At 30.3% G+C, this 17,859-nt stretch overlaps 9 protein-coding genes and 1 non-coding gene across 10 annotated transcripts; 3 read left to right on the top strand and 7 right to left on the bottom strand.

The window, feature by feature from the left end:
- Positions 1–32: 32 nt before the first annotated feature.
- BX663DRAFT_28908 (P-loop containing nucleoside triphosphate hydrolase protein) lies at positions 33–2,387 on the bottom strand. The gene is made up of 2 exons (XM_051522004.1): positions 2,312–2,387; positions 33–2,255 (listed from the first exon to the last, which is right to left on the bottom strand). The coding sequence occupies exons 1-2, from the start codon at positions 2,346–2,348 to the stop codon at positions 211–213; spliced, it is 2,082 nt and encodes a 693-aa protein (XP_051388322.1). The 5' UTR covers positions 2,349–2,387; the 3' UTR covers positions 33–210.
- A 938-nt stretch (positions 2,388–3,325) lies between these two features.
- BX663DRAFT_t9 lies at positions 3,326–3,399 on the bottom strand. Its single transcript has one exon. It is a non-coding gene; the product is annotated as a tRNA-Arg (tRNA).
- Positions 3,400–4,942: 1,543 nt separating this feature from the next.
- Positions 4,943–8,247, top strand: BX663DRAFT_493859 (beta-lactamase-like protein). Its single transcript, XM_051525415.1, has 10 exons — positions 4,943–5,282; positions 5,340–5,442; positions 5,533–6,328; positions 6,398–6,542; positions 6,605–6,886; positions 6,954–7,153; positions 7,222–7,391; positions 7,461–7,574; positions 7,648–7,803; positions 7,857–8,247. Exons 1-10 carry the CDS (start codon positions 4,988–4,990, stop codon positions 8,119–8,121), a joined length of 2,526 nt encoding a protein of 841 aa, XP_051388321.1. The 5' UTR covers positions 4,943–4,987; the 3' UTR covers positions 8,122–8,247.
- Position 8,248: 1 nt separating this feature from the next.
- BX663DRAFT_493850 (Reticulon-domain-containing protein) lies at positions 8,249–9,562 on the top strand. Its single transcript, XM_051525414.1, has 4 exons — positions 8,249–8,444; positions 8,502–8,636; positions 8,705–8,951; positions 9,011–9,562. The coding sequence occupies exons 1-4, from the start codon at positions 8,360–8,362 to the stop codon at positions 9,447–9,449; spliced, it is 906 nt and encodes a 301-aa protein (XP_051388320.1). The 5' UTR covers positions 8,249–8,359; the 3' UTR covers positions 9,450–9,562.
- A 17-nt stretch (positions 9,563–9,579) lies between these two features.
- BX663DRAFT_493846 (uncharacterized protein) lies at positions 9,580–10,789 on the bottom strand. The gene has a single exon (XM_051525413.1). It carries the CDS (start codon positions 10,749–10,751, stop codon positions 10,029–10,031), a length of 723 nt encoding a protein of 240 aa, XP_051388319.1. The 5' UTR covers positions 10,752–10,789; the 3' UTR covers positions 9,580–10,028.
- An 836-nt stretch (positions 10,790–11,625) lies between these two features.
- Positions 11,626–12,988, bottom strand: BX663DRAFT_493842 (Gcp-like domain-containing protein). The gene is made up of 4 exons (XM_051525412.1): positions 12,698–12,988; positions 12,529–12,630; positions 11,980–12,435; positions 11,626–11,924 (listed from the first exon to the last, which is right to left on the bottom strand). The coding sequence occupies exons 1-4, from the start codon at positions 12,942–12,944 to the stop codon at positions 11,710–11,712; spliced, it is 1,020 nt and encodes a 339-aa protein (XP_051388318.1). The 5' UTR covers positions 12,945–12,988; the 3' UTR covers positions 11,626–11,709.
- Positions 12,989–13,751, bottom strand: BX663DRAFT_493838 (chaperonin GroS). Its single transcript, XM_051525411.1, has 4 exons — positions 13,712–13,751; positions 13,572–13,646; positions 13,324–13,506; positions 12,989–13,268 (listed from the first exon to the last, which is right to left on the bottom strand). The coding sequence occupies exons 1-4, from the start codon at positions 13,712–13,714 to the stop codon at positions 13,218–13,220; spliced, it is 312 nt and encodes a 103-aa protein (XP_051388317.1). The 5' UTR covers positions 13,715–13,751; the 3' UTR covers positions 12,989–13,217.
- Positions 13,752–14,288: 537 nt separating this feature from the next.
- BX663DRAFT_493835 (Brix domain-containing protein) lies at positions 14,289–15,731 on the bottom strand. The gene is made up of 3 exons (XM_051525410.1): positions 15,454–15,731; positions 14,669–15,377; positions 14,289–14,578 (listed from the first exon to the last, which is right to left on the bottom strand). The coding sequence occupies exons 1-3, from the start codon at positions 15,568–15,570 to the stop codon at positions 14,298–14,300; spliced, it is 1,107 nt and encodes a 368-aa protein (XP_051388316.1). The 5' UTR covers positions 15,571–15,731; the 3' UTR covers positions 14,289–14,297.
- Positions 15,732–15,823: 92 nt separating this feature from the next.
- Positions 15,824–16,149, top strand: BX663DRAFT_493834 (uncharacterized protein). The gene has a single exon (XM_051525409.1). It carries the CDS (start codon positions 15,869–15,871, stop codon positions 16,031–16,033), a length of 165 nt encoding a protein of 54 aa, XP_051388315.1. The 5' UTR covers positions 15,824–15,868; the 3' UTR covers positions 16,034–16,149.
- A 42-nt stretch (positions 16,150–16,191) lies between these two features.
- BX663DRAFT_547926 (chord-domain-containing protein) lies at positions 16,192–17,567 on the bottom strand (the record flags this gene model as incomplete). The annotated part of the gene is made up of 5 exons (XM_051531044.1): positions 16,192–16,410; positions 16,493–16,669; positions 16,757–17,301; positions 17,389–17,427; positions 17,504–17,567. 5 exons carry the CDS (start codon positions 17,565–17,567, stop codon positions 16,192–16,194), a joined length of 1,044 nt encoding a protein of 347 aa, XP_051388314.1.
- Between the last annotated feature and the right edge of the window lie 292 nt (positions 17,568–17,859).

Here is a 17,859-nt window from a genome sequence, read left to right as displayed (position 1 = left end):
TTACCTGAAATAAAAATACAAACTTCAGGATTTTGGAAAAAGCCAGACTACAAAATTATGGAAAAGCCCAATTAATGAAATAAGTTTATATATTTGTATAAAAAAAAAAGGGGGATAAATAACAATGATGAAATTTATTATACAATGCCATGATACAAAGTCTAATCTCAAATAAAAAATATATAAATGTATATGTAATATAATATTATTTTAATTATTCCAAGTCTTTCTATTTCCGTAACTATTATTGTTACGTCCACCATTACCATAGCTATTATTATTGTTACGTCCACCACCATAACCATAGCTACTATTGCCACCACGATTTCTATTGTTGCCATAACTATTGCCTCGTCCGTTATTATTGTAACTGTTGCCACCACGACCACCTCTGGTATCACGTTCTTGAAGAGGAGGTAAACTAGATGGAGCAGACAAAGTTATATTACGGTTATTCCAAGGTCTACCAGCTAAAAGTACAGAGCCATCTTCTTGAACTTCACATTTGTCAGACTTAATATCAAATACGACACCTTTCATATCTTGTGTCATACGCCATCCTCTAAAGTCATCATAACCGAGTTCGGGGTATTCGCGATTAAGAATATTACGTACATAACCAGGATGTTGGATTGTATATTGCATTTGCATGAACAAAGTAGTTTGACCTTCTTGAGAAGTTAAAAGAGAACGGCTAGGGACACCTTGATGATAACCTGTCATAAAAGCAAGTGCAGCAGCAACAGCATTTTCTGCACCATGTTTTTCGATTAATTTCTTTGCAGATTGAGCAAAATAGGGTAAAACGTCTGGCTTAACCAGATCAATCGATTTAAAGGCATCATCTGTTGTGGCCTCAATAATATCTTCAGGACGAGGAGCGGACAAATGTTCAAATTGAACACCAGTACGCTTAGAGATATAAGATAGAAGTCCTTCTTCCATAGGCTTGAAGAAAGTAACACAAACACCAGAACGACCAGCACGACCAGTACGACCAGAACGATGAACATAAGATTCTGTATCCTTTGGTGGTTGACAATTAATAACTAAATCAACTTGGGGAATATCCAAACCACGGGCAAGAACATCTGTGCATACAATACATTTGTATTTACCTTCACGGAAAGCTTTCATAGTAGCTTCACGAGAAGCTTGAGCAATATCACCATGTAAAACAGCTGCATCTTGCTTAATCTTATCATGAGCACCTAATTCATTAGCGTCCGCCTTTGTAGCACAGAAAATAACAGTTAAACCACTTCGGCCATAGACATTAACAACATCACCAATAATATCAGCACGAGTGTTGTAAGATGATGGCATAGCAATATGGCGAATGTTAGTATTTGTTCTATTTTTTGCATTTCCGATCAAATCAATACGCTCATAGTCTTCTTTTAAGAAACGCTTGATAGTTTCCATTACAGATTCAGGAACGGTGGCTGAAAATAATAAAGTTTGATAGTCACGGGAAGTTTTTTGTTCTTGAATATGAGATAATAAATTAAACATGTCTTCCTCAAAACCACGAGCATCTAACATTTCATCAGCTTCATCAAGAACAATAAATTTAAGATCCTTTAACTTCATGTTGCCAAATTTGATGTGATCAAGAATACGACCAGGAGTACCAACAACAACATCAACACCTTCTCTAAAAACAGAGGTTTGCTCACTGTAGGGAACACCACCATAAACAGGCAATGACTTGAGACGGTTACCTGAAATTTGCTCAAAATCACCACAAACTTGCTTGGCAAGATCACGAGTAGGACAAAGCACAAGTACACGAGGAGAACGACCACGACGTTCTTTATATTCCTTATCAAGAGCCAATCTCTCAATAACAGGTAAAGCAAAAGCTAATGTTTTACCAGTACCTGTACGAGCACGAGCAAGCACATCTTTTCCATCATAAATAGTATCAAAAGTAGCAGCCTGAATTTCGAAAAGAGATTTAATGCCCTTTAAAGCAAGATTATCAATTGTATTTTGAGAAATACGGAAATTGCTAAGACGAAGCTTTTCAGGAATTTCATCGTTATTCTTTTCTGTCTCTTCTACGACCTTACGTTTTTTAGTTTCAGGTTCGGGAGTACCAGTTACAGAAGATACAGTAGAGGTTGCAGCAGAATTGAGATTAGAGGTAACATCAACATCATCAATGATCTCCTTGGCTTTACGATCGTCTCTCTCACGCTTACGAGAAGATTTTTCTTTCTTATCTTTTCTTTCCTTTCTGTCACTACGAGCTAATTTTTTAAAAAAAAAATAAGTATATTATCATATAAAACTTATTATTATAAACCTATATTACATTCTTTAGATGAAGTTGGGCTGGGCATCTCTTTTTTTTAATTATTTATGATCAAGAATGAAATGAGAGATTAAAGATCAAAAAAATAAAAAAAAAAAAAAAAAAAAATGTATATAAAGAATGCAGGAGTAATAATGTGACAGTTATTTGTGACTTCTTATAAAAAGTATCCTTTTATAGCTGGAAAATGCTGTCCCTTGTTTGGTTCTAAAGAAAAAAAATTTAATTGGATCAAAATGCCAAAACTTAAAATCCAAACAAATTAATTTTGTTTTGTTCTTTTGGTGAAACGGATAATAAAATATATAGGACTTATGGTTTAAACCAGATAGTTAATATGATATGGACGAATCTAAGTAATGTCATATATATTGTAAAATATATAATATATAAGCAATACTATTTTATGAACCAACCAATTAGATATGATATAATCTATTATATAAACTTAAGCTATGATGGAACCTTATTGTCCTTTCATCTGTATAAAAAATGCAGCCAGAAAATATTTTTTTCTCTATTTGGTTGGACTTATATTGTAATACACCAAGGCAGAATAGTTAATTCAAAAGAAAAAGATCGAAAAGAACCCACTAATAGTATTAATAAACACGTTGCTATTTTAATAATAAATGTAGCAAAGCGCTAAAAGGGAAAAAAAAAAAGTAATCAAAAAGGGAGAGTTGTTGAAATACATATGTCTAATATTATTTTCATTATTTGATTATCGTATAAAAACCTGAATTTTACATCTGTTCGTTTTTACATTACTTTTATGCGCTTCAACAAGCAATAAATAAAAACATTTTGACTTGTATTACCAAGTTAAAATACCCAAATATAATTCAAAAACATAGTAGGACAACTACATGTTGATTCTGAAGAGAAACATTAACTCAAGGAACATGGTGTTCTAATTTATCTGAATCTTTATAACATGCATTATACAAAAGATACAGAACCCAAGAGCACATCAGTCAAAAAATAAAATTTCCAAAACGAATTTACCCACTAGGGGGGTCGAACCCCTAATCTTCCGTTTAGAAGACGGATGCCTTATCCAATTAGGCCAAGCGGGCGGAGTTAATATTAGAATATAAGAAAAAAATAACATAATTATAATTTTATTTGAAATCACGTGACTTGACCAATAGAATTGTATCTACGGTCTTTTAATTTTAACTATATATCATATTTTTCCAAAAAAATTAAAACAAAGGCGTTTTCCTCAAGCTATGATCTCGACATTGAGCTTGCCCTTGTAGATTATTGTATTGAATATTGTTTGTTAAAACGATATCAAATGTAAAAAAAAAAAGAAATAGAAAAGGAACTGGAAAACAGCTTAATATTTATTTTATAACAAGATATTCTTTATCGCTGTATAAGTCTTGGGTATAACGTTAAGAACAATAGAGATCAAATCAAGATTCAGTTTAAAAGAGCACCACAAACGTATTAAATTCATGACACTGTCCGTCTAATTCTTAATTAAAACTCGACCTTTCCTGCAGCAAAATAGTGATATAGGCAGATAGTACAAACTATTTGATTGTCTAAAAAAAAAATGATGGTATTTATAATGAAAATGAAAATAAGATAGAGCAAAGTAAAATGAAGATAAAAGAAAAATTTGTCCAAGTAGTCTCAGTTATTTAAGTTATAATTTATTAGTTAATTACATTAGTAATGTTATTAGTATTATTTAATATTTGCTATTGATATTTATTACCTTTATACATGCTTTGTTATTTTGTGTTATTTTATTTTTGTTTATTTTAATTCATCCTTCATTTTTATTTCTATTATCTTGTACAATTATTTGTATTGTCAAATATTATTTTATGATAATTAACCTAATTATACATGACATGTTAACTTTAATGCAAACAAACAGAACAGAAGAAAAAAATTATTTCAAAAGTATTAAAGGAATAGAATCGAAGAAGGAAAAAAAAAAAAAACTAATACTCTAATAAAAAGGATATTTAATAATAATAATTTAATATTATTATCAGTGTTCAAGTAAACATCGAATCAACCTACTAACTTATTATTGATTCTGTAGTATAGCTGACATTTGGTGGTGCCTGATAAGCTTAGTCTACCAGTTACAATTGCTAACGAGAAAGGTTAGTTGTCATTACCAAAGTTTTCAGTATAATCATTTGTCTCTCCCAGCTGCTTCAAAAGGTATACCTGAAAACCACTAAAATCATGATATTTGTGTCGTTTTATTACTTCTTGAGATACGAGATAATATAAGTTAGGTTATTGATAATAATACTAATATCAGACAAAGACTATAATTGCAAGTTTTATATGATTTATTCTCTTTATTAGATTTAATTCTTATTAAAAAAAAGATGAATTTGTAATAATAGAGAACTATAACACCTTTTGACATTGTTAAAGCTTTATTATGCTCATCATTATAGATAATTGTTTGACCTTAATAATGTGATAGAAATAAAATATAAGCTTATTATAAATAATATAACAGCATAAATGTAAATAGTAATTTTATTGGCGGTAAATTCCTTCTTTGATTTAGTTATTCTGGATATAGCCCCCCTCTTTTTTTTTTGCCTGTCATCTGAAAAATTTAAAACAATTTTTTTTTTTTTTTTTTTTTCAATTATTGTTTCTGTTTGATATACATATTGTATGTTTTTATTATTACAGCTGAATGTAATAATAAAAAAATCCAGTGCTTCATTTTTTTCTTATTTGAAACGAGAAAAACAAATAAAACGCAATATGACATCACACATTCAAATTATTGGACAAAATTCGCCTGAAGGTCCACCAAGTTTAATTGTTCATTATAATTCACAACGTTATTTGTTCAATTGTCGAGAGGGGACACAAAGACTTTGCGTTCAAGAGAAAGCAAGATTAGGGAAATTAAGCAATATTTTCTTAACTCGAGTAAACTGGGAATGCATGGGTGGATTAACAGGTAATTCACTTGAGGACTTTTTTTTCTTAACACTGTTGATTTTAACAATGTATATAGGCATGCTACTTACAATGACAGACGCAGGGGTTCGTAATATTAATATTCATGGTGGAAAAAACTTGGCTCATTTTATTGCTTCTACTAGACATTTTGTATATAGGTAAGTGATCTTTCTTTAGATCCTAGAAAAAAATTAATAATCTTTTTTTTTTTTTTTTTTTTTTTTTTTTTTTTTTTAATAAATATATAGAACAAATTCTACAATTAATGTTCATGAACTTGATAATGACTCAAAGCCGTATAGTGATAACAACTTATCGATAACTTCTGTTGTTGTTTTACCTAATGCAGCTAAAAAAAGAAATTATACACAATTTAGTGGAAGTGGATCGAGCAGCAACGAAAGTTCAGCATCAGATAATGATGATGAAAATTTCATTTCAAGATCTTCTCCCATGACGCAAACAGAAGCTGATGCATATAGACGAAAAGTAATTTCACTCATGTTTACAGATACGAATAAAGGTGAAAAGCCACCTGGTCATACTATTGAGGCCGATTGCACACCCCGAACTTCGAAAACAGCTCATCCTCTTTCTTCGGCCAATTCTGTAAATAAGTCAGCAGAAAAGGAGCATCTATTTAAATCATTACCAAAAGTAAAACCATTCCCAACAGCTATTTCTTATATTTGTCAGGGTGTACCTTTACCACGTAAATTTAACAAAGCCGCTGCTTTGAGATTAGGTATTAAACCAGGTCCTATTTATGGTACATTAAAGAATGGTGCTTCCATTACTTTAGAGGATGGACGAGTAATCACACCTGACATGGTTTGTGATCCTGAGATCCCAGGACACGTTTTTATAGTTGTCGATTGTCCCAGTGTTAGTTACATAGACGGACTTATTAATTCACCAAAATTTGAAGCATTTAAAAAAGAAGGGCAATATAAAGTGAATGTCATGATTCACTATGTTGGTAACGACGTACTTCAAGATGAACGATATAAAGAATGGTTGAATAGTTTTGATGAATCTACAGATGTAAGTTGCAACTTATATTAATAGGGAAAGCATAATATGGATAGCATGGCTGATCTCTTTTACTTATAGCATATTTTTGGTTCTACAGAGCTTTGTGCTCAAACTGTTCAATTCACTTCTCATGCTCTTAGTCAAGTCAAATTATCTATGCTAAACAAGGATATTTTCCCTATTCCAAAGTATAGCAATATACCCGAACTACCATTAGAAAAAGGTATTCTGAATGTAATAATTTGCACACTCCACTATTTTCTAATTTCACTATTGCTTTACTAGTTAATGGGCTACCAAAAAATAGTTATTCGTTGGAAAACATGTTGCAATATCAACTTGAACCTAGAAGAGGAATCAAATATTTAGATCGACTCCCTTTTGACCATACCAATTTATTGCTTCCTGAAATCGAAAAGATTAACAAAGATAAAGAGTATTTTGAAGCTGTTCAGCTTGCTCATATAGAAGCATCTAAAGTCAATACAACGGAGGAGTTTCCGGGTGATCAAGTTGAAATTGTTACATTAGGAACAGGCAGTTCAATTCCTGCAAAATATAGAAATGGTAAAAAAAAAAAGACATATTATCTTATCATAAGAATTTATTTTTTTTTATGACCTGATTTATATAGTCAGCGCAACACTTGTAAAAATCCCGGGCTATGGTTCCATAATGCTAGATGCAGGTGAAGGAACATATGGTCAAATGATGCGTCGTTTTGGTATTGGGCTTGTAGATAAAGAGATTAAAGATATTCGCTGTATTTTTATATCTCATTTACATGCAGATCATCATTTAGGTGTTGTGCAACTATTAAATAAATGGAATCAGGTAAGTCTTTAATTTATTAATATCCAAACTTGTATCCTATATTCAATTTATTTATTCATTTTTTATAGTTGAATAAATCCAGCGATTCCATTTTGACTGTAGTTGCACCCTTTATATATAAACATTGGTTAAAAGAGTATAATTGTATTGAACATCTTGGCTTAAAACAAAAATTAAAGTTTATAAAGAATGAAAGTATCGTTGGTAACAGAGAACCTAAAGGTGAAGACTTGAAAAAGTAATATCCAATTTTTGAAGTATCTATAAGAGTAATTTCATATTTATCTTTTTGTCTTTTTTTTTATAGTTTAATTCAGTTAAAAAAACAGTTAGGTTTTTCTACAATAGAGCCTGTAGAAGTAGTCCATTGTCGATGGGCTTATGGATTATCAATTGAACATGAATCTGGATGGAAACTAGTGTATGTATTAAATGTATATATGTAAATGTATATGTACATCTATAAAACTTACTCTGTACTTATCAAATATTAGTTATTCTGGTGATACTCGTCCTTGTGCTAATCTTGTTGAAGCAGGTAAAGACGCTACATTATTGATACATGAAGCAACACTTGAAGATGCAGAGATAGATAAAGCAATTGCTAAACGTCATAGTACAACAAGTGAAGCTGTGGATATTGGGGAAAAGTAGAGTAATTTTTATGTGTAAAGTATAAGTCATCTAACTTTATTTGAAATAGAATGAATGCCAGATTTACTTTATTAAATCATTTCAGTCAACGATATCCAAAGCTACCTATTCTTTCGGAACAGCATTCCAATGTTTGCTTTAGCTTTGATATGATGTCAATATTAATGAAGCATATGCCTATATTACCAAAATATACAAGCGCTATTCAACTCGCATTCAAAGAAGAAGAAGAAGAAGAAGAAATTAATCCAGTTACAATTGATACTGAAAAAACCTCATCTAGACCTGTTAATCAAAAGAAACAAAAAACATAATAAATATAGAAATCAAATGATCAAAACACTGAATAACAGTTACACTAATAGAAAAAAAGTAGTATGTGTATTTAAGGAAAGAAAGTAAGCAGGCTTGGTAAAAATAAAAATCTCTCTCTCTCTCTTTTTTTTTTTTACTATGCGCTTCCTTAATAAAAAATAATTTCTTTTCTCTTTTTCTCTTTTTCTCTTTTTCTTCTTTTCTTTTTTTATTTATTATTTATTTTATTTTAACAAAATGACTGATATAAATCCATTTTCTTCAATCGATACAGCGCTTATAAATCAGTCAAAAATGGATGAATCACCTATCCCCTCTGCTGGTATTCATAAATATAATAAATAACTTTATAATTTATAGCTTATAATTATTTAAATAGTTCCCTTTAATGATACTGTCTCTAATCAGAAGAATGTATCTTTATTCAATACTCCTCCTCCTTCAGTCAAAGTAGACAATCCCACAAATATCAAATCATTTAGCCATAGCTCTCCTAATACTAACTTTAAAGAGAGTAAGTTTTTTAAACTATAGTAATAGTTTTAATAATAATGTCCTTTATTTTATCATAATAAATTATAGATCCTACAGCTCATTTAAAAGCTAAAATTGAGTCTCTTGTTTATTGGAAAAATCCAAAGAAAAGTGGTTTGTTCCTTATTGGGTCGTTAGGCTTTTTAGTTTTATCAGAATATTATTCATTCTTGCAAATCATGGCGGGAATATTTACGTTCATAACCGGTATAAACTTGATATTCGTAAATGCTCATAAACAAGGGCAAATATTCATTAGAGGAAAGTCAAATGAAGATGTCTTTAATCCTCATAGGTAATAATAATAATTATAAAAGCTTCACCTTCAGGAGGTATTTATTTATTTATATATAGTGAACGTCTTAAGAGAAAAGACAGTTTGATTCCTCGTGAACGCGTCTTACGTGGAGCAAATATAATGATTGACGTTGCCGAAGCACTTTCACAGCAGATTGTAAAATTGGCGTTTATTGAAGATAATTGGCGCTCATGTGTTTCTTTAGTCAATTCTTATTTGGTCTGGACTCTTGCAAAGTATGTATCCACAAAATATTTGATAGGACTTTTTATACTTTTTGCTTTTACTCTTCCTCGTCTTTACCTTCAACATCAAGCAGTAATTGATGCTCATATTGCTCAACAATCTAAAATAGCTCGTGATTTGGCTACAAAATATTGTAATCTTGCCAATAATAAGGCTAAAGAGTTAATAGTACAAGCTAAATCTATTTTAAAGAAGGGTCCTGCACCTAATCCTGTCTCATCAACACAGGATTCCATTAAAAAAGATTAAAATAGTAATAACTGTACATTATGTTTTTTATTAAAGGAAAAAAAAAAAGAAGCTAAATGCATGAAATAATCTTTCTTTTAAAACGTTATGATAATTAAATAAAATCATAAAATACGAACATTATTTAGTAGAAGCTCTTTATACGTTGGCTTATAAGAAAATGATATATATCTTTTGCGGGCATCATTTTGATAAAATAGATACATGTAAATACATACTTGTATATAAAAGGAAAGTTACCCACATTTGTTGATACAGATACAAGTTATTTAACTTAAATACTCTATCAATGTTAAAGATAACTGCTAGTGTTTTTATTTGATTTACTCTTCTTTCTGATACAGTATTCTAAATCATGTAAATTAAACAATTAAAGCAGGTGTAATAGTATACATGTATATATAAAAAGGAAACTGTTCAATTATATACAAGAAAGTCATAATCATCTTTTTTTTTTCAGTATAGAACTTTAAGCTGTTCTGTTATAACGAAGAAAAATAAAACAGGCCAAAAAGAAAAATATATAAGATAGTCGATGGACCTTCGAACGTCTTTTCAAAAATACTATTAAATAGGAATTTAGACAAAGAGTTTCCTAAAACATAATACGATAAACTTACAAAATATATAAATTCTTGTCAAGCTGCAAAACTCTTTGATATATTTGTGCCGCCAACAAGTTTGATAAAGTGCTTTGATGAATACTTTGTCCTCAAAATAATATTCTACTACGTCTATTAATTTTTGTAACTGTTTTTGAGAACAGTGTTCTCCTTTTCGTAGACAAATCAAGGTAGCAGGTCCTTTGTAAATATGAACGTCTCGAGGCGAAAACCCAACTGTAATATGGAAGTTTGTTTTTGGCAAGCCTATTTTTTCACGTATCATTTGTCCAAAAGGCCAATGAATTACGCGATAGTAGGTATTAGCTTCTTCATCAGCACAATGCCCAATACCAAGATCAATAGGTCTTTGCCAATCTAATGCCGAGCCAAATTGATTCACGATTGTATCATGAATATCTTTCTGTGTCTTTTTAAACAATTTTTTATGTTGTCCTTTACTAATAGTTATATCATTTTCTTCCTTATTTTTATCATATAAAGGAATTAGAGATGTAATTTCTAAATGATTAATAACCGTAATATGATGGCCATTTTCTTCCCCATCTCTTATCAAGCGATTTTCTATATACTCAGGTTGAACATGAAGATCAGACTGTAATCCAAGTTGATTTATATATGGTCCACGCAAGGAAAGAAATCTACCTTCTGGTTCAAATATAAGATTAGATTCAGACATCGATCTATAAGCAACAAAAAAAAAAAAAAAAAAAAAAAAAAGTCTTGAAAAAAAAAAAAGTTTAATATCATTATTAAGCTTTTTAGAAAATAAAATATTCAAACAAGCCATTCACTAAAAATTTCCTTTAAATAGTATTTTTCTTCATATCTATTCCGTTTACACATCTTATAAAATGCTTTGATAAATAATTTGTCCTCAAAATAATATTCTACTACATCCATTAGCTTCTGTAGTTGTTTTTGAGAACAGTGTTCTCCTTTTCGTAAACAAATCAAGGTAGCAGGTCCTTTGTAAAGATGAACGTCTCGAGGCGAAAACCCAACTGTAATATGGAAGTTTGTTTTTGGCAAGCCTATTTTTTCACGTATCATTTGTCCAAAAGGCCAATGAATTACACGAAAGTAGGTAATAGACTGTCCATCACTACATCGACCCATTCCAAGATCAATAGGTCTTTCCCAGACTGAAGCTAATCCATATTGTTTTATAATCGTATAATATATATGCCTTTGTTTTTTCTTGAATAGTTTTCTTATTTGACTTTTACTAACTCCTACATCATTTCCATCTTTGTCTTTATTTTGTGAGGCAATGAGAGATGCAATCTCTAAATGATTTATAACTGTAATGTGTTGTTCATCCTCTCTTCCATCTCTTGATATACGATTTCTGATATAATTATTATTAATGCGGTAATCAGTTTGAGACCCAAGCTGATTTATATATACACCATGTAAAGATAAGTATCTTTTTCTGGCGCAAATACAAGTTCAGGTTTAGACATAATCAATTTTTTGAAGAAAAGGAAAAAAAATAGCCTATTCCATTATGCTCACACTCTTATTTTACTTTGCACATATTTGACTGCATGTTTTGTTTTTATTTGTATTTTTTTTTATTTTTTTTTTTTTTTTTTTTACTTTATTTATTATATACATATATGTGTTTCATCATCTTAATCTCTCCAAGCAATATGTACCTCGTCTGTTCTATAACGCTGAGTAATTGTACTTTCTTCAAAAGGTGTTTTAAATCCAGTACGATAAGCCAATAAACCTGCGTGAGCAATCATGATACCATTATCAATACAGAATCTTTCATCTGTTGCACAAACACTGCCTCCTCTTTGTGCCGCCATCTCACCCATCATTTCTTGTAATCGAACATTACCTATAGTAATATATAAGCATAAGATACAAAATAATATTCACACATGTCAACTTACATCCAACTCCACCAACTAATAAGACTTGATTAGATTCTACATGAGCCATAGCACGTTCAGTGATCTCAACCAACATGGCAAACAATGTTTCTTGAAGTGAAAAACATAAATCTTCTGGTGTTATTTCACCCTTCGGTAATTCTTTCTTGGCTAATTTTTCAATATGAGATAAAATACCAGAAAATGACACGTCCATGCCTTTCACAGAGTAAGGTAAATGTATAAATTTTTTGCCTCTCTTTGCATACTGTTCAATATTATATCCTGGACTAGGTGCATTGGATAGATTGAGTATACGTGCAAATCGATCAAGACAATTACCAATAGCAATATCTAATGTTTCTCCAAAAATCATATATCGTTGTTGAGAGTAAGCAATAACTTGTGTATTTCCTCCGCTTACATAAAGTACAACAGGATTATCTGCTTTTGTCACTTCTCTACCCATTTCAATATCTACAAATGTAAAATAATTAGTTTTTCTTTTGCCTTTTATTTTTTTTTTTAGAAAAAAAAAAGTTCAATTAGTTTAATTAACTAGAACCATACGCCCCACACAGTGATTAACACCAACCAAAGGTTTTCCCCATAATAAAGAAAGTGTACGAGCAACAAGTGCAACAGAAACTAATGGGCCTCCCATTCCAGGTCCTAATACGTATACATTTAGAAACCAATTGTTAAGAAGATAATTTAAATTTTATATAGAATAAGTTACCTTTAGTATAACAAATAACATCAATATCATTTATGGTAATATTAGCTTGCTTTAGTGCTTCTTTTGTAACATTTAAGATACAATCACGATGATGCTGTGCTGTATCTCGAGGCAAAAAGCCTTGTCCTGGAGGAGTAATATATGTATCTCGAATATTTGCTAAAATATCTACTTTATTATCTTCATGTCTAATGATGCCAACGCCAAGCTTATTAGCAGAACCCTCAAAACCGATTGCTACAACCATATTATATATAAATAGTGATAATGAAAAGATTTTATTAAAACGAAGAAAAAAAAAATATATTTTTATATAAATAAACAAATAAATAGTTATAAGCCAGTCACAACATCAATCCGAAAAAAAAGAAGAAGAGAGAGAATACCATTACTACACTATTTACGCACAATAGATATAATAATACTACAGAAAGAAAAATAGTCTTCTCCCCTTTATTAATAGCAAATGAACTTGTATATTATTTTTTACATTTTAATTTTCTATTTCAAATTTTCACTTTTAATCTAAAACTTTAGCAAGAATTTCCGAATCGCGGTATAACATGTATTCCTAGCATAATATGGATAAGTATGAATGGATGTATTTGATTTAATAGAACACTTACTTCGCCTTGAATTTTAATAGGATTACCACCAAATGGAGGAAGAATAATTTTATCACCAGCATTTACTTGAAGAGGGATATGATTGCCTTCTTTAGTAAGAGCACCTTTACCAACAGCAACCACTATACCTTCATTGACAGCTTCTTGAGCCTTTTCAGGGATATAAATACCAGCAGCAGTTTTCTAATTGAAGTAATAAAAATGAATGCCATTATACTATAAATCATTGTTTACTATCATTTATTTACTTGTTGAGGTTTAATACGTTGAACTAAGACACGATCTAAAAGAGGAACGATATTCTTAACTTTACTAGCAGCAGACTAATTCATTCATATTAATCATAAATTAATTATAATCTCTCTTCCTCAGTTTTGTTTCTATTTACCATGATTCACAACAAAGATGCAAACGTTAGATAAAAAAAAAAAAAAAAAAGAGGGAAGAATTGCAACCCTAGTTATGATTAAACATCTTCTTGATCACAGTCACACATAGAAAATCCTAGAAACTTCAAATGGATTACATGTACTACAACGTAGCAAAACACACACACACACACACTCCACAATATGACAGACAAAGTATTTATCAATTATTATAATTTTTATTTGAACAGAAAACTTGAAGAGTTTTCTTCTGAAAAGAAATTCTATATAATAGGTTATTTTAAAGTATACAATGATGCTACTCACCTTGATCGGATCTTTTTTCCCCACACAAAAATAGATATTCTGTGTTATATTTTTTTTTGAAACTCAAACCCTACATTCACACTTTTTTTAAAGATTAAAAGCTTAAAGCTTAAGCTTAAGCTTAGCTTAGCAAGCTTAGCTTAACTTGATAAAGACTTTTTATAAGGAACAAAAAATCATTTTATTACAATGGATATTTAAAATACTAAATATTTATTGATTTCTTACTTCATAAAAAACAAGGTTATATACACGTAAACAAAATTATAAATGTTATATTTATTCTTCATCGTCTTCATCATCTTCCTCTTGAGAATCTTCTTCTCCTAATTGCATATCTTCTTCTTCTTCTTCTTCTTCTTCCTCTTCATTATCATCATTATCTTCGTCATCTTCAGATTGAATTTCATCAGTCTCTCCCTTCTTTTGTTTTCTAGCTTCTTTTTCAGCTTTTTTCTTTTCAACATTTTGTTCTTGTTGTTCTCTACGTGCAGCCTTTTCTTGAAGTGTACGCTGTCTTTTACGTTCTGTTTCTTGTGCTTCCTTCTTAGTCTTAGTAACTATATTATTTCAAATATGGATATAGAAAAAAAAAGAAATAGGGTAAATACTAATAACTTTGTATCATATATATATACAAAAAAGCATACCATATCTATGATAAAGCACTTCACCACCACATAAGCCGTTTTCAACTTTTGTCAATTCAAGTGTCATACGAGGGCCTAACTCATGAAGACGAACTGCTCTTTGATCATTCTTACGATTATTACGTCCAGGATAATCTTGAGGTAAAGTAACAGTAGATTCAGGTCCATCTTCGACATCACTTTCTGAAATGATGGCTTCTTTTAATACATAGTCCGAGATGTCTTCATAATCTCCCAAATTGGGTAAATTTGTATTGATCACTCGTTTAATTGATTTAGAAACACCTGTAGCTTTCACGCCAATACTATAATGTCTTACATCGATCATTCCTGTCTCATCATTGTAATTGAACAGTAAAACACGTCTTGCTTCAGATAATTGCATTGTTTGAATATCAACGGCAGGGAACATATTCTGTAACATAACTGTCATCACTTTAAATTCTTTGCCAGATTGTTGAAAATTATTCAAAACTAATAAAGGACTTTTATGATAAACAATATCAGATGTCTTTGGATTCTTTTGAAGTGCTAAACAATCTTTTGCTAATGCATATTCTGCCACACGGAATGTCAAAGTAGGGCCACGAGGAACACGTGCAATACGAAGATTGATTTTCTTCTCAGTACGACTAAAAATTAAGAAATGTGTTACACCTAGTTGACCTGCTACCATTACAAAATCTTTAAGTCGATTCGATCGACGTTCCTATTATAAAAAAAAGAAAAGGGTATTAAATTTCTAATCAATCGAGATTATATAGTTACAAAATTAAATTACTTACTCTTAAATGACTTGCTGTGTGTGGTTCAAATATACGACGTACATCACGCACTAATGATGTAATAGAAGAACCTACTATACCAGATCGCATGACAAAACTTTTAGGGATTTTATTCATCTCCTCTTCTGTGGGGGCAACATGAGTTCTATTCTTTCTCTGCTCATAAAATAAATAGATTTAGTAAACTGCTTTTATGTTTCTTTTTTCCTGCTATCCTCTAATCCTTAATAGTACCTTTCTCTTGACCATTTTATGTTAATCACGTATTTATAAAAACAGATCTATGTAAAATAGTTAATTACATTTTTTTTTTAAAAAAAAAGAAATACAGCTATAAAGAAAGCCAGTCACAACAGAGCCACGACAGGAGTAGTAATTTCTTTCTCAAAAAAAAAAAAAAGCTTATTATTTATTTATGAATCATGATAGTATTTTGTTCTATTTATTATTGTTTACTGGATTTCTCTTTCCTACAAAATATTCTCTTGTAGAAGCATTAGATTTAGTTTCTTCTCTATTTTGCTATTATTTTTATTTATTTCCCTTCTATTTCATATTACAAAAAAAGAAATATATTTAAAACTTATTTGATTCTTTCTACATGCATATATGATATGTATATTAAATTTACAAATAAAGAGTTTTTAAAAGGACAATTCATTGCAAAAAAAAAAAAAAAAAAAAAAAAAAAGAAAAAAAAATACATTATAAAAATTATATGTATAAACTTATTCTAAATTATTTCTTATTATTAATATGATGCAATGGAGAATCAGCATTATAATACATTTGAGTGGCGCCAACAGTTCCTCCTCCACCAGTGACACCGAAAGTAGTCCAGGTTGTAACGTTATCAGTAGGTCCAAAAGATGCCCAGGAAACACCGCTGGTCTTTTTTAGACTAATTTCAACTTTTGTGGAAAGTGCTTCAAACTTGGAAGTAGCAGGATCAATTGTCTAAAAATATATATATATATATTTGTATAAATATATGTAAATAAATCCATTTATCTCGAAAAAAAAAAGTTCAAATGCTTACAGTAAAGAGAGGGAAAGTCTTTTTGAAACGCTTATTTCCTTTCATTTTAATATCGACGTTAATAGATTGTTCAGCAAATTCAACTTTAGTATCTTCTTTATTTTTAGCAAAAATACTAAAAATGACAGTTGTTTGTGTTTGATACCAATCAGTACGACAGTCTACTAACTCCTCATTCTATAAAAATAAAAACAAAACAGTTCATATTCTAATGAGTCCCGCATTTTTTTTTCTTTTTCTTTCCTATTCAACTACAAAATTTACCTTATTATTATCACCAGAGCCAACAAATAAATGCTTTCCTTCTTTGCATCCTTCAATCTTTAAGAATTCATCAAAATCTAACACTTTACGGGTACAGCAACTCCAGCCTTTTGAACCTTCATGGAAAATGGGAGCACCGGGATGATAGCGACAAACAGCTTCAGCCCCATTTCCACGAGAGGTAGCAGTGTCTTTCCAAACACATCCACAACCACGTCTTTTACATGTAGTGCCTTCAGGTACAGGGATTGATTCATCATCCTCTTCTTCTACTACTACCTCAGGCTTTTTTTCCTCTTCCTTCTTAGGTTCAACCGTAGCTGGAGCAGGAGTTGAAACAGTAGAAGCTTCAGGCTTCTTGCCATAGACTTCAACACCCTCCTTCGTAACATGAGTAGCTTCTTGTGTTTGTTGAGGAGCAACAGATGTGCTAGTAGGTTGATTGACAGGTTCATCTGAATGACGACCAAACGTACAACCAGGAATGGCAAGGAATTCATCAAAATCAGAAACTCGCTTCTTACAACATGACCAGCCCTTTAAACCTAAAACAAGACAAAATAATGTTATTTATTTTTACTGTCTAATTTATATATTTTCATTGTAAATTATTATTCTACAAGATCTTTTACCTTCACGAAAAACAGGTGCTCCTGAATGATATTGACAAGCTAAATAATAATCAATGTATATAATTAATTTCTGTAATCATTCAAAAAAAAAAAACATGAAATAAAGTAAAGTTACCGTTATCTTGATTTTCGTCTTCTTTAAAGTCCTTTCCACAGCCTTTATGTGTACACTTCACCATTTTGCCTTTTTTTTTTTTTTTTGAACTCAAGAAAATAATATGAAAAAAAAAAACTCTCCTATTCAATAAAAACTGACAAGATCAAATAATCCATAGAAATTACTAGATATTTCCTTTTACTCTGCGATTTAATTTTTTTTTTTTTTTTTTTTTTTTTTTTTTTTTTTTTTTTTTTTAAAAAAAATTAGTGGTAACACCCGAAATAGTAGTATTTGCAACAATAAAATAGATGCAACTACTGATCACTTTAATAATAAATCTCTATGGTAACTTACTTGAAAAAAAAAGTAGT

Source organism: Cokeromyces recurvatus (genome assembly GCF_025118155.1).
Source record: "Cokeromyces recurvatus strain NRRL 2243 chromosome Unknown BX663scaffold_1, whole genome shotgun sequence".
In the NCBI taxonomy this organism is placed as follows: Eukaryota; Fungi; Mucoromycota; class Mucoromycetes; order Mucorales; family Mucoraceae; genus Cokeromyces; species Cokeromyces recurvatus.
The sequence above is the reverse complement of the archived record's forward strand: the minus strand, read 5'-3'. Positions and strand labels throughout refer to the sequence as shown.

Bases quoted from the DNA above. Each gene is read 5' to 3' on its own strand.
- BX663DRAFT_28908 (XM_051522004.1), bottom strand. From the start codon at position 2,348: ATGCCCAGCCCAACTTCATCTAAAGAATGTAATATAG. The intron at 2,256-2,311 runs GTTTATAATAAT...TTAAAAAATTAG, and splicing joins ATCTAAAGAATGTAATATAG to CTCGTAGTGACAGAAAGGAA.
- BX663DRAFT_493859 (XM_051525415.1), top strand. From the start codon at position 4,988: ATGTTTTTATTATTACAGCTGAATGTAATAATAAAAAAATCCAGTGCT. The intron at 6,887-6,953 runs GTAAAAAAAAAA...TGATTTATATAG, and splicing joins TCCTGCAAAATATAGAAATG to TCAGCGCAACACTTGTAAAA. The intron at 7,392-7,460 runs GTAATATCCAAT...TTTTTTTTATAG, and splicing joins AAAGGTGAAGACTTGAAAAA to TTTAATTCAGTTAAAAAAAC.
- BX663DRAFT_493850 (XM_051525414.1), top strand. From the start codon at position 8,360: ATGACTGATATAAATCCATTTTCTTCAATCGATACAGCGCTTATAAAT. The intron at 8,637-8,704 runs GTAAGTTTTTTA...AATAAATTATAG, and splicing joins TAATACTAACTTTAAAGAGA to ATCCTACAGCTCATTTAAAA. The intron at 8,952-9,010 runs GTAATAATAATA...ATTTATATATAG, and splicing joins GATGTCTTTAATCCTCATAG to TGAACGTCTTAAGAGAAAAG.
- BX663DRAFT_493846 (XM_051525413.1), bottom strand. From the start codon at position 10,751: ATGTCTGAATCTAATCTTATATTTGAACCAGAAGGTAGATTTCTTTCC.
- BX663DRAFT_493842 (XM_051525412.1), bottom strand. From the start codon at position 12,944: ATGGTTGTAGCAATCGGTTTTGAGGGTTCTGCTAATAAGCTTGGCGTT. The intron at 12,436-12,528 runs GTATGGTTCTAG...TTACATTTGTAG, and splicing joins TGTTAATCACTGTGTGGGGC to ATATTGAAATGGGTAGAGAA. The intron at 11,925-11,979 runs GTAAGTTGACAT...ATATTACTATAG, and splicing joins ATTAGTTGGTGGAGTTGGAT to GTAATGTTCGATTACAAGAA.
- BX663DRAFT_493838 (XM_051525411.1), bottom strand. The intron at 13,507-13,571 runs GTAAATAAATGA...TACTTCAATTAG, and splicing joins AACGTATTAAACCTCAACAA to AAAACTGCTGCTGGTATTTA. The intron at 13,269-13,323 runs GTAAGTGTTCTA...ATATTATGCTAG, and splicing joins CTATTAAAATTCAAGGCGAA to GAATACATGTTATACCGCGA.
- BX663DRAFT_493835 (XM_051525410.1), bottom strand. From the start codon at position 15,570: ATGAATAAAATCCCTAAAAGTTTTGTCATGCGATCTGGTATAGTAGGT. The intron at 15,378-15,453 runs GTAAGTAATTTA...TTTTTATAATAG, and splicing joins ACACAGCAAGTCATTTAAGA to GAACGTCGATCGAATCGACT. The intron at 14,579-14,668 runs GTATGCTTTTTT...GAAATAATATAG, and splicing joins AGTGCTTTATCATAGATATG to TTACTAAGACTAAGAAGGAA.
- BX663DRAFT_493834 (XM_051525409.1), top strand. From the start codon at position 15,869: ATGAATCATGATAGTATTTTGTTCTATTTATTATTGTTTACTGGATTT.